The following is a 13,125-nucleotide window of genomic DNA, read 5'->3' as shown; positions in this document are numbered from 1 at the left end:
CCTCTTAACATCTCGAGTGGTGGTGGAGGCGTGGGAGGAAAGTAGGCAGAGAAAATGTAAACTTGCGAGAACGAAGAGGGCAGCAAAGAGTTGTGACACGGACAAATCAGAGAGAGTGAAGCACTGGCGATTTACAAGTCACCTGAACATCATTGGGAAAAAGCTTGGTCGGATGAGGGGAGTGCAGGAAACACACATTTATAGGCAGTGGGTTAATACAAGGGCGGTGTTTAGTGGAGGCGACAAAATCGTCAATTATGGATATATTTTACAATACAGCCCACACAGCCAATTCTGCAGCTGGGGGCATCTAGGGTCAGAGCACCTGAGGTACACAGGAGTTCTCTCAGTCCGGCATTGAGGATCGAACGGTCAGAGCTGCATACTACTACTACTAATAATAATAACAACTAATCAGACTTCTGCCATTGTTTAACATGTTGTTTGTTTGCAATGACCAAGTTGGGTTGGTCAGTGATACTGCTGTCTTGATTTTCTGTCATAAATCACTGCATTTAAATGAACACACTTGTTATCTTCTGAAAGGGGTCATTAGTATTATACAAATACAGCACGCATAAAGTGGCATCCTACCTGATTCTTGTTGCTGTCTACTTCAGTAGTCTCCACTTTCCCTTCCTCTTTCAGTTTCTCCTCTTTAGGGCTTTCCTCTCTTTCTTCAGGGTGATCTTCACCTTTCAGCTGATCTTCACCTTTCAGCTGATCTTCTCCTCGAGGGTGATCTTCTCCTAGAGGGTGATCTTCTCCTAGAGGGTGATCTTCTCCTAGAGGGTGATCTTCTCCTAGAGGGTGATCTTCTCCTAGAGGGTGATCTTCACCTTCAGGGCGCTCTTCTCCTACAGGGTGACCTTTGCCTTCAGGGTGACCTTCGCCTTCAGGGTGACCTTCGCCTTCAGGGTGATCTGCCCATTTAGGGTGTTCTACCGAAGCAGGGGGATCTTCTTTCGGCTGAACCTCCCCTCGAGGTCGATCTTCCTCTTTCGGCTGACTTTCCTCTCGAGGCCTATCCTCCCCTCGAGGCTGACTTTCCTCTCGAGGCCTATCCTCCCCTCGAGGCCGACCTTCCTCTCGAGGCTGGTCGGCCTCAAGCGCCTTCACCTTTTCATGGTGGAGCTTTGCCCGCCGGCTGAAGCACTCGTTGTGCTGGGTGAGGTGAGCACTGAGTTCGAGCGTGCTGAGGATCTTACTGGAGCAGTGGTTGCACTCGTAGGTGGGGCTGTGCGAGCGGGTGCTGCCGGGCAGCAAGGTGAAATCTAGTTTCAGGTCCCGGCTGTGATGGTCTGTGTAATGCATGCAGAGGAGCTCTGGTGTGTTGAACGAGAGTTTGAAGCACTTCACACATTTGAAAGGGAGCCATTCGCTCTCTCTCCCATTACTCATTCCGGTAGTTTCTACAGCAGTAACCTCATCCTTTACACTGCATTCTTCCTGGTCATCAGAGTACACAACAGTGAAGTAGCCATTATACTTGCTTACATATTGCTTTCGCGGATAGACTCCAGGGTGGCGCTTCATATAGTGGGACACAAGACCCTTTTTTGTGTAGGTTTGGAATGAGCACAGTGAACATTTCTTTTTTTCCACTGCCCGCCTGAGCTCCTCACTCAGGGGTGGAGACTCTGGTTTGGACTCGACGGGGAGTATGAGTTTCTCTGGCTTCTTACTGACCATCATTTTGGAGGCAGCCAGGCAGTGTGTGTAGTATGAATCAATATCGTGGCGTTTTTGGTAGTGAGCGGCCAGCCCTTTGCGGAGTGGGTGAGTGTACGCACACAAGGCACATCTGAAGATGTTGTTCTTGCCTTCTGGTTGGGCTCGGACGTTGTTGTGCTTATTACGGTAGTGTCTCGCGATGCCCTTCCTGGAGGAGCAGAAGTATTTGCACAATTGACATGTAAATAAAGTACTGAGGTCGGAACTGCCACTTACAAAGGGAGGAGCCAAAGGAGGTGGGGCCGGTACTTCTGCCGCTTTATATCCGTCACCTTTGTATCCTTCAGAGGTATTTGGTTCCTCAGATTCCGCTGCCTCAGCCACGGAATCGGTGAACATGTCGACGGCCGGCTGTCTGTGGTACTTTTCATAATGAACCTTGAGCTTCTCCAGGGAGCCATGTGCGTATGGGCACAGCTTGCACCTGTAAGCACCAAACCCTTGCTTTGGCACTTTGGTCATCTCTTCCAGGTCGTTGCCCTGCCCATCGGGGAGTTTCTCGGCCTCATTCATGAAGTCATCGGCCGTGACCTTGATGGAAGGATGCCGCTTCTGGTAGTGCGTCAGGACACCGTGGATCCGAGTGTTAACGTACGGGCAATGTCGGCATTTGTACAGGGTGCTGGGCTTCTCGTCTTTCTCCAGGGCAAACTCTGCTGCTTTCACTTTCACCCCCGGGTGCTTCTTCCCGTAGTGGGTCAGGAGGCCGTGCAAATTGTTGTACTCGGATTTGCAAATCTTACACTGGTAGGGAGACCCCGTGGGGACCGAACTGGGGGGGGCTCGAGGGGGAGGATGAATCAGAGAGGAAACAAAGTCCTTTGGGGGCACCTCCTCCTCGGCCACACCGGACTCGGGAATGCTACAGGAATCCATAGCGGAATAATCGTGTGCGGTGGGGTTGTTCTGCTCCGAAGCGTCCTTCCCCAGGATAATGTCGAGGAGCACGGACTCATCGCCGCTGACTGCCCAGGGATGCAAGGCCTGATAGTGGTTTGTAATGTCCCAAATCGAGGCGGCTTCAAACACGCAATCCCTGCACTTGTAGTGTTTGAGGTCAATGAGTGCGATCTGCGACGGGTTGGCGGAAGGGTCAGGGCCTGCCCAGAGTTTGCTGGAGATATAAGTGTAATCGACAGGATGCTCCGGGTGTCTCTTCTGGTAGTGTATCAATAAGCCACTGGGCTCCTGATGCGAGTAAATACACCACTCACAGTGATACCCGGCAGTCACCACCCCATCCTGGAACGCCCACCGCAAAATAGTTGTGACGGTGGCCTTCACGCTTGGGTGCTGCTTCCGCAAGTGTTTTTTCACAGCGTACAAATAATGGGCCGTGTAAGAGCAGTGCCGACACTTGAAGAACCGCAGCTGCTCGCCCTCCGTCTCCTGCTGAGGGGCGGCCACTGGCGCACTGACACCTGCCTGATTGTTCGTGGCCCTCTCGCGCTGGCTTCTCACCGCTGCCGTGTGCTGACGGACCAGCTCAGCCGTGGCTTTGATGTCCCGGTGTTTCTTCCGGTAGTGAATGACCACCCCCTTCACCGTTCGGTTCCCGTAGTTGCAATGCTGGCAGAAGAACATTAGTTCCCCCTCCCCCTTCTCAATCAACCTTTGCTGGGGGCTTAGATCAGCGGAATCATAATTGGCCTTGTTACCCTGGCTCATTTGCTTTGGAATGAGTGGTCTTGCTGGTGTAATCTGCAGCTCTTCCATAGTCTTCCTCAGGGCTGGAGTCGGAGGCGCATGTTTGATGTATTTTGCTGTTACCTTAACCTCTGGATGTCTTTTCTGATAATGGACAAGCACACCAACAACCGAGCGATTGCTGTACACACAATGCTTGCAGTAATACAACTGTTCAAATTCAACTGTCTGAGGGGTGGCCGGTGGTTCGATAGTTAACGACGCAGAACTCATCTCCACAATATTCGGAGCATTGAGTGCAGGATTCTGTATAGAGACCACACGCATCGTCTTCTGAATTCGAAAATAGGACGCCTTTTCCTCTGGGTGCTTCCTCTGGTAATGGACCAAGACCGAATGCATGTTTGGACTGGAGAACGGACAGACATCACAACTGTACACCACAGCACTAATCATCGACGCCTCCCCCTGCTTCGGGCTCATGCTCTTGGGCGAGTTCATGTTCGAAGGGCTCGAGGAAGCGGCGCGCTGAGATAGCGGAGTGGACGTCCCGATGTTCTTCACGCCAGAGTTGAGAATTTCTCTCAGCGTCTGGGACTCGGCGCTGATCTCATTGGTTTGCTGCACAACGTAACTGGAGAATATCATGGAATTGTTGATCTTTACTGTTGGATGCATTCTTTGGTAGTGAGGCATAAGGCTGCGGACATTTGGGCTGGTATAGGAGCAGAAACGACACCTGTAGGTCAGGTTGGCTTGATGAAAGTTGAGGATATTCTGAGCTTCAGGATGGAATTGAGCGTAATGCTGTCTCAAATCTTCGAATTCCGCGTACTCCACAAAACATTCGAGACAGCGGTACACGGCACTGTGATCTGTGGGATCTTCAATGTACCTGAAGCTGTATTTAATGTAAGGGTGCATCCGCTGGTAATGAGTACTCACACTGCGCGCCACTTTGTTGCTGAAGTTGCAATGTTTGCAATAGTACGTCTTGCCAGAGTCTTCAGCGGCCTCCGGGTTTTCCTGAAAGCTATCCCTATTTTCCGAGCTAACTTTTTTGTAAACCATGTTCCCGATCTGCTTGCGTGACGAGCCGTCGCACAGGCCCGCTGAACTGGAACTGCCGTAAAATTCCTCGTCATCGGAGAGAGTCAGCTCAATCTCTGCACTGTTGCTAACAGAATAATCCTGCTCCAAAGTCCCATATCCCGTCTCTTCGCGCATTCGATCTGTTCCCTCCACCCACATCTGGTGGCCACCATAAGTGTAGTTCTGCATCTCCATCAGGTGATCAGCCTTCCCTCCCTCCTCATCTAAATCACCATCCATATCCAATTCCACTTCCACATCCCCCTCTCCCTCCTCCTCCTCCTCTTCCTCCTCTTCTTCCTCCTCCTCCTCCTCCTCCCCCTCCTCCTCGACAGCAATCACCGACTCCATCTCGTTAGCTTGTTGGTTGGCCTGACTGATTTTACTCTGCAGGTTGTTTGCTATCTCGTCGATCCTGGTGCGCTTCTTGGCTGGGGACAAGTCCAAGGGACTGTCCGCCACCAACCTTTTGCCTTTCTTGAACAAAAAGGAATTCTTGGACGTCGATCCAAGTATGGAGGTCTGGGTTTTCACAATGCCTGGTGATGGGAGAGCTTCAAACTGTGATGATGAAGTGTCCTGTAACGCGTCTGCCGTCTCTTCGCTCGCGGCCAGTAAAGCGTTGTCGCAGAACGAGTGTTTATGTTGCTGGTGTACGCGCAGCCCCTTTAGGGTAACTGTAGAATAGCTGCACATAGTACATTTGTAAGGGTATTGCTGCTTCGAATCCCCGACCAAGGCTGGCTTTTCTCCATTCACCACTTGACTCGGATTTGCATCCACAGTAACTAAGCTGTCATTCAGCGGAGCAGTACTGCTATTTTGTACGCTAACGGTGTCCCATTCCGAGGAATGGGACTGCTTGTGGGCCACCAGCTTCTGCGCAGTGGTACAGGTGAAGGAGCAAAGGTTACACTTGTGCACGATGGTCCTTCCTGACAGATGAATGTTCTCAATGTGACGGGAGATACTGCGACGGTGCATCGTGAGGAAAGAACAAAAAGGACACTGGAACCTGTTCATGTACTTCCGGAAGGGAATCCCCTTGGTTTCCAACAGCTTGGTGTTCCCAACCGTCAACAGCTTCTTCCCAGACCCTTCGGAACTCTGCGACGCCAAAGAGTCCATCTCGTCGACGTCCTGCTGCTCATCCTCATCGGAGGTACTCCGATCGTCACTCAACAAACTGCTGGTCTCCAAACCAGAACTGGCCACGTTGAGGTCGGCCATTCCAAAGGAGGACCTCCCGATCATCCCAGCCTCAGCAGAATCAGGAGAAGCCTTGGGCTTCATTTTGGGAAAGGGAAACTTTATTTTAATGGGAGCAAACCTGGGGGCAGCAGCAGGAGCCTGCTTCAAGGCGGAGCTCCCCAACGAGCCTTTCAGAGCAGGATAATGAGGTAACTGCATTTCTCCCTCAGACACCTTCCTCGGCAGATAATTAGAGTTTGGAGAGGACTGCTGGACATCCTTCAGTTGGGGCTTTGTGGGGCTACCGTTTGAACCAGACTGTTGCTGCCTCAAGGATGAAATGATCTTCACCAAACCCTGGGCTAAAAGATTCCGATGTTTCTTCATCAAATGGTCGCACCAGCGCTCTCTCCTGGAGGTGTGGTACCCGCACCATTCGCAGCAAAAGCTGCCCCTCGACTTGGTTAAGGGTTTCACCTGTGCCTCCAGGATGCTGCGCTCTACTGCGTCCATCGGCACGTCAGCCACCATCTCCTGCACCTTGGTGGCGGCCCTGTGGCACAGCTTCTGGTGCTTGACGATCCGCGCCCGTCGGGGGCTCTTGTACGTGCAGTAGCGGCAAGCAAAGACTTTGCCGAAACCTTCGTGCAGGAAGACGTGGTAACTGGAAGGTGCGGGGGGCGGGGCCATGTCCGACGTCTCTCCGCCAAACGACGGGCCTTCGACCTGCCCGTGGATCTTCCTGGTATGCTCACTCAGAAGGTTCCTGGATCGAAAGTAGCGGACACAGTACTTGCACTGAAAAAACTTATTGGCAGGTCTGGAGTGCGGATCGACATGATGACTGTACAAAACCGATGGGCTGTTGCTGGCGAAATTAGAAGGTCCGGGGTGAAAGGAATTTTGTGCTTTAAAAAGAAAAGGGAAGCATTATCAACATTTTTCTCGAACTCGTGGCACATGCAAGCGCTATTTCAATTTTCATTCTTACAGAGTTAAATCGCGGGAAAGTTGAAGCAGCCCTCACTGAACTGGGCTGAGGGAGGATTGCTCTAACTTTTCAATCCAAGGGAAAAAATACAGAACAATTGAGGCCATTCAGCCAGTCATTCCTGTGCTAGCCCTCGCAGAGAGCTATCTGATCAACGCCCCCCAAGTCCCACAATTGTCAAGTATTTATTCAATTCCCTTTTGAAAGGTTTGTAAATTTGTTTCCACTGCCCTTTCAGGCAACATGGCCCAAGTCACAACTCCACACTTCAACTCTCAAAACTACTTTATCGCAATTCTCCTGTGGCCAAATCTCATCAGAGTAAAGATGTGGAGGGTGTGGAGGGGTCATATTCTTTACATAAGATTATTGGATCGGTTGATAGGGTCAAACGAAATGGGGTAACAGGTGACTTGGTCATAAAAATGATGGGAAGGAAGTCTGCCACCCTCACCTGGTCTGGCCTATATGTGACTCCAGGCCCAGAACAACAAGGTTGACCAACTGCTCTCGGAGGTGGCCTAAATAAGTCACTCAACGTGTCGAGCCACTGCAGAAAAACAGCACCGTGTGTGCACCGGCACCACGCGGACAGCAGCTATTCAAAAAGGGGCCTCCCGCACCTCCTGTTCACGGGCAATTGGAGATGACCATTAAATGCTGGCCTAGCCAGCAACTCCCTCATCCCAGCATCGGGGCTCGTGTCCATTCGTGTTCCGCAGTTCGCCACAGCAGAAGCATAAAAACTGCAGGCAAATAATTCCCGAGGGCAAATCCTGTGAAGCAACAGTGCTAACCAGTGCTCCTGTGTAGCCCATACAGCTTCGTAATATTTGAGCACCGCTTCAAAATAAAGGACTTTGACCCAACATCAGAATCTGCACCAAAATCTAACATCAAGTTCCTTAAAATAATAATTTTCTCCAATGTGATTTAAATTGCAAGAGGAGATTTGACAAGAGGTACTGAAAAATAAAAGGGTTTGGACAGAGTAAACAGGAAGCACTGTTCTCATTGGACAACCAGAAAAGGGCCCTGGGTGAAAAGGTGGAGGAGTGGAACCAGGCGAGCTGTTCTTGCAGAAAGATGACAGACCGAGTGTCATCCCGCTGTGCTGTAACTATTCCATTAAGCAAAATCACAAAAGATAATTTGTTAGGGGATGTGTGTCATCAAATAGCCTTTTCTTTAAATTTAGAGTACCCAATTATTTTTTTTCCAATTAAGGGGCAAATTAGTGTGGCCAACCCACCTACCCTGCACATCTTTGGGTTGTGGGGGCGAAACCCACGCAGACACGGGGAGAATGTGCAAACTCCACACGGACAGTGACCCGGGGCCGGGATCGAACCCGGGTCCTCCGCGTCATGAGGCAGCAGTGCTAACCACTGCGTCACCACGCCATCGAATAACCCTAACGCATGGAATAACGCTGGAGATGATAAGATGCAATATTATTTTAAAATATGGCTCACAAATAAAAGGTGGTAGGAATATTATTAGTTCAATTAAAAGAAATTTAGGTGAACGCTCTTTCACCACGCTCTGATGAGCTCAAGCAGCCATCACAGAGTTCCAACTTGCCCTTCAAAAGAAAAGGCGACTAACCAAATTTAAAACTGAAAATTTAAACTGGAACGGAGCAAAATCTCAGTCCAAATTGGCAAAGGCTAACCGTTCGCCTGCCAGCTCGAAGTCTAAAGTACACCAAATGCAAACAATGCGAGGCACTGGTTGAGCGTGTCATCAAGACTGGGCCGGAAACAGTACACCAGGGATATTACAACCAACACCCACTGTCTGCTTGGGCGTGTGCGCGCCTGTGATCTTTTTAAATTTGGAAAGGAACTCACTCACCTGCTGTTTCCACGGAAGAGCCAAGCTCCGTCTTCACCGCAGGCAGGTTCCCGTCGGTTTCAGGATCTTGGGTGGGGGTAACAGATCGGGGTTGACTGCCATTGTCCTCGGCAACTTCCACGTGGGGCAAGAACACCGTGTGGACATCCTGGATGTGAGCCTTCAGGTCGTCGTAGGTTTCCGCTCGGTAATCGCACCCATCGCACTGCAGGGCCTCCATCACTTTCAGTTAAGAGGATCTGGAAGGCAATCAAATTAGCAATTCACTTATTGACTGAAACCAGTGCAACAGAACAAAAAGTTGCCAGCTGTCCTAATGATTTGCGCTCTCCTCTCAGTTAGTAGTTTTTGGGTTCACGGTCCACTCCAGAGAGTTGAGAAAACCTGCCCAGGCTGGCTCTCTCGGTGAGTGCTGCTCTTAAGATGCCATCTTTAAAGTTTCAACCAAAACTGACGTCACATCCATACCGTCAAAAGATTGGAAAAGATCTCGTGGCTCCTACATCAAAAAACAGGGGTGTTTTCCTCACGGACTCGGGTCAATATTTATCCCTCAATATCAATAAAATAGATTATTGCGGGGCGGCACGGTGGCGCAGTGTTTAACACCGCTGCCCCACGGTGCCGGGTTCGGCCCCGGGTCACTGTCCGTGTGGAGTTTGCGCATTCTCCCCGTGTCTGCGTGGGTTTCACCCCCACAACCCAAAGATGTGCAGGGTAGGCGGACTGGCCATATCTTTTTATTAAAACAGTAAAAAATCTATACAAAGCCCAACGGTACAAACACTAATTTTGTGTTGGAGAAACAGGGCACCCTCCCCTCAGCACCAATGTACGGGGAGGGGGGGTTGGATACTCTGATTATTAAATCCGTTCACAACACACGTCTACAAAAAACAAACGGTACACGCACTAAACTTTGCGCTGGAGAGACCAGATACCCTCGCCTCTGTACCACGCTAAATTGCCCCTTAATTGGAAAAAAAAAGTAATAATTGGGTACTCCAAATTTATTTTTTTTTAAATCGATTATCTGCTTATTATCTATCACATTTTTACGGGTCCTTCTCTTTTATCTTTGCTGGAGAAGTGTGAGGTCACCCATTTTGGTCAGAAAAGGAAAGGCAACTTCTTATCTAATAGGGAGGAGCTCCAGTGCAGAGGGATCTGGGGGTCCTTGAGCAGGAGTCGCAGAAAACGAGCATGCAGGTGCAGCAGATAATAAAGAAAGCAAATGGAATGTTGGCATTTATAGCTAAAGGAATAGAGTATAAAAGGTAAGGAAGTGTTGTTGAAACTATACAAGGCATAGGGAAGACCGACCGCACCTGGAGTATTGTGCACCTGGAGTATTGTGCACAGTTTTGGTCCCCTTATTTGAGGAAAGACGTAGTGGCATTGGAGGCAGTTCAGAAGAGGTTCACTAGGTTCCAGGGTTGAGGCGGCACAGTGGCTAGCACTGCTGCCTCACAGCTCCAGGGTCCCGGCTTCAATTCCGGCCTCAGGTGACTGTGCGGAGTCTGCACGTTCTCCCCGCGCCTGCGTGGGTTTCCCACGGGTGCTCCGGTTTCCTCCCACAGTCCAAAGATGTCCAGGTTAGGTGGATTGGCCACGCTAAATCGTCCCATAGTCTCAAAAAGGTTAGGTGGGGTTACTGGGATAGAGTGGAGGCGTGGGATTGGCTAGGGTGTGTTTTCCAAGGCCCGGTGCAAACTCGATGGGCCGAATGGCCTCCTTCTGCACTGCAGGGATTCTACGAGATGAGGGATTGATCTTATGAAGAGAGATTGAGCAGTTTAGGTCTAACTGTAGAGTTTAGAAGAATGAGAGGGGAGCAAATTGAGGTATACAAGATGATAAAAGGTGTGGATAAAGTAGACGTGGTGGATGTTTCCTCTTGTGGGACATTCTAGAACGAGAGGTCACAGTCTCAGGATAAGGGTTAGCAAATTTAAAACAGAGAGTGGAGGAGAAACTACTTCTCCCAAAGGGTTGTGAATCTGTGGAATTCGCTACCCCAGAGTGCGGTGGATGCTGGGACAGTGAGTAAATTTGAGGAGTTAGACAGATTTTTAATTGGTAATGGGTTGAAGGGTTATGGAGAACGGGCAGGGCGGTGGAGACGAGGCCAGGGTGAGATCAGCCATGATCATATTGAACGGTGGAGCAGGTTCGAGAGGCTAAATTGTATACTTCTCCTATATATTGAGAAGAACTATTATGTGCAATTCCACATTCCAGCTCTTGGCCTGTAGGTAACATCACCTCAAGCACAAATCTGGCATTCCCGATTAATAATGGAATTTCTTGATTAAGAAAGGGGCCAGGGGTTATGGGGAGAAGGCGGGAGAATGGGGAAAGAGGAACATAGCAGCCATGATCAAATGGCGGAGCAGACTCGATGGGCCGAATGGCTTAATTCTGCTTCTATACCTTGTAGTCTTAAATAGGCCACCAAGCCACCTCAGGCCAAGTGACCAATAGGAGGTAAAAGATGTAGATTTTAAGGAACAGAGCGGTTGAGGGAGGGAATTGTCGAGTTCATGGCTCAGACAGTCAAAGGCGCGGCCACTAATAGAGGAATTAAAGCAATGGGGGTGGGAGGGGCGGGGGGGGGGGGGGGGGGGGGGGAAATCAGTTTATCAACTCACATTTCTCCAAGAACTTGAGGCCACCTCTTGTTCGTGCTGCCGTTGAGAAGGTCACAAATATATAATTTCCTGATTCTCCACCCCCAGCTTGCCCTGGTTCAAACTGATGCAGTAATTGAAATTTTGAACGCACACTACAGCCCTCCGAACAACACTTCAACCCGTGCATCTATCCTGCGATAATTGAGCAGTCATGACAGCTTTATTACTGCCTGTATATGCAAATACAACAAATGCAGAATTCTGCACCAGAACCCCTCTGATTTTGGTCAATACAAACTACTTTTATCGTTTATTATGGGTTTCGGCGAGATGTGATTCTATCACAATCTGAAGCAAAATTCTAAAATGCTGTTTACCTTGCTGAGCGGCTTTGTGGGCTTGTTACGAAAAGAGAATGACTCAAGGAGGCCACTCAGCCCACCCTTCCTGTGGGCTAGCCCTCTGAAAGATCTACCCAATAGCCCTTTTCCCATCGCCCCCGGAATTTTCTCACCGAGTATTCCTCCAATCCCCTTGTGCAAGCGACTTGTTCAATCGGTTTCCAACGCCACAGCAACGCGCTGTATTACAAAAATACTCAATCTCCCTTCTGGCTATTTTGTCAATTGCCGCCCTCTGGTCACCCGAAACCTGTCACTGCAAAAACACTTCCTCCTCATTTACTCGAACAAAATCTTTCAGAATTTTGAACACTTCTACTAAATCTCCCCTCAACCTTCTCTGCTCCCCAGCGATCGTGTCGACCAACTATTCCTGCTGCCATCCAAGTTACCTATTTTGGCGCGGCAGTGCCAATCAGCGGAAGATTCCAAAACTGCAAGACACACAATGCACAACACAGACCTCAGTTGGCCAATTGGAACTCTGCATTATCCGTGCCCACAATGTCCAACACAACAGCAGAGACCAAGTGTTTCTGTTTCAATTTATTGGTGTTGAAATGGACATGGTCTGCGATCTCGCCATTGGAAAGGGCTTTGGCCGTGTTCACAGCGATGCCGTGAGGGTTGTACTTCCACCTCCAGTCAGATCGCTGGCAACGGAAGCAACTCATTCACTTTGAAAATAAATTCCAGTCGACTGTTTTTGATTTCCCCAATTTCCAGGACAGTATTTATGTTTTAACCATAGTGCCTCCACCCCTTACCGAATAACTTCACTCAAGTCACCCAAACACCTTCCCTGTTGGGCTCAGGTCCCCTCACTCCGGTGTGAATGTCAGAGCTCTCCCCAGATAGTCAATGGGCGCGATCCAATGTCCACGCAGCGCCCAAAAAGCAGCTCGCCGTGGTCGATAGAAGCCTGGAGATCCCGCTCCCGGGATCCACCCGGCCCACGACAGCGGTCTCGCTCTAACACGATCTCGCGAGACATTGCGATGTAAACACCGTGGGCAGGCTCACTTTTAGGCAAATCTGAATATTAAGAGCGAGACAGCTGGCCTCACTATTAATGTGCAGATTCCCCAGGTACCCAAGGTGTGGGATTAATCCCCTTCGCCTCAGAGACCTCGGGTGAGCGCCATTCAGCACTGGTCCCCACAAACGGGGAGTGGACGGAACGACACGCGTGGGGGTCTCCCAGGGGACCCGAGGCCCCCCCCCCCCCGGTGCATGCCCGTTGGACAGGGTGGTACCCTGTCACTGATGCCACTTGGGAGCCAGCCTGGCACTGCCAGGGTGCCAAGTTGGCATTTCCTGTGCGGTGGCGATCTGACCAGGGGTGCCCTACATGGCTGTTCGGGGTCGGGAGACCCTCCCATAGTGCAGGGGCTTGGGGGCTGGTCTGGGGTAGCTTCGGGGGCTCCAGAGATCGTGACGCCACTTTTAAATGACGTCCTGATCTCTCGCTACACCGAGGAGTTCTGGTGAGCGGAGCTCAAGTGCACAAAACGGGGCCATGTGCAGCCCGGGCCCTGCGTTCTCCACTGAGGCCCCGTTTCTCGGGGCTGCAAGCGCT

At 50.4% G+C, this 13,125-nt stretch overlaps 1 protein-coding gene across 9 annotated transcripts in view; it reads right to left on the bottom strand.

Annotated features, from left to right (window-relative positions):
* The window catches only part of znf462 (zinc finger protein 462), a 114,474-nt gene that overhangs the window by 42,720 nt on the left and 58,629 nt on the right, over positions 1-13,125 (bottom strand). For all 9 annotated transcript variants that reach the window (XM_072517463.1, XM_072517461.1, XM_072517464.1 and 6 more), the window contains 2 exons: positions 8,513-8,751; positions 595-6,572 (listed from right to left, as the gene is read on the bottom strand). In XM_072517463.1, coding sequence (XP_072373564.1) covers positions 595-6,572; positions 8,513-8,732 — 6,198 coding nt within the window. In that variant the 5' untranslated portion in view covers positions 8,733-8,751. The remainder of the gene's footprint in view (positions 1-594; positions 6,573-8,512; positions 8,752-13,125) is intronic.

Source organism: Scyliorhinus torazame, chromosome 9 (genome assembly GCF_047496885.1).
Source record: "Scyliorhinus torazame isolate Kashiwa2021f chromosome 9, sScyTor2.1, whole genome shotgun sequence".
Lineage (NCBI taxonomy): Eukaryota > Metazoa > Chordata > Chondrichthyes > Carcharhiniformes > Scyliorhinidae > Scyliorhinus > Scyliorhinus torazame.
Note: the sequence above shows the minus strand (reverse complement) of the source record. Positions and strands in the feature narration are given on the sequence as shown.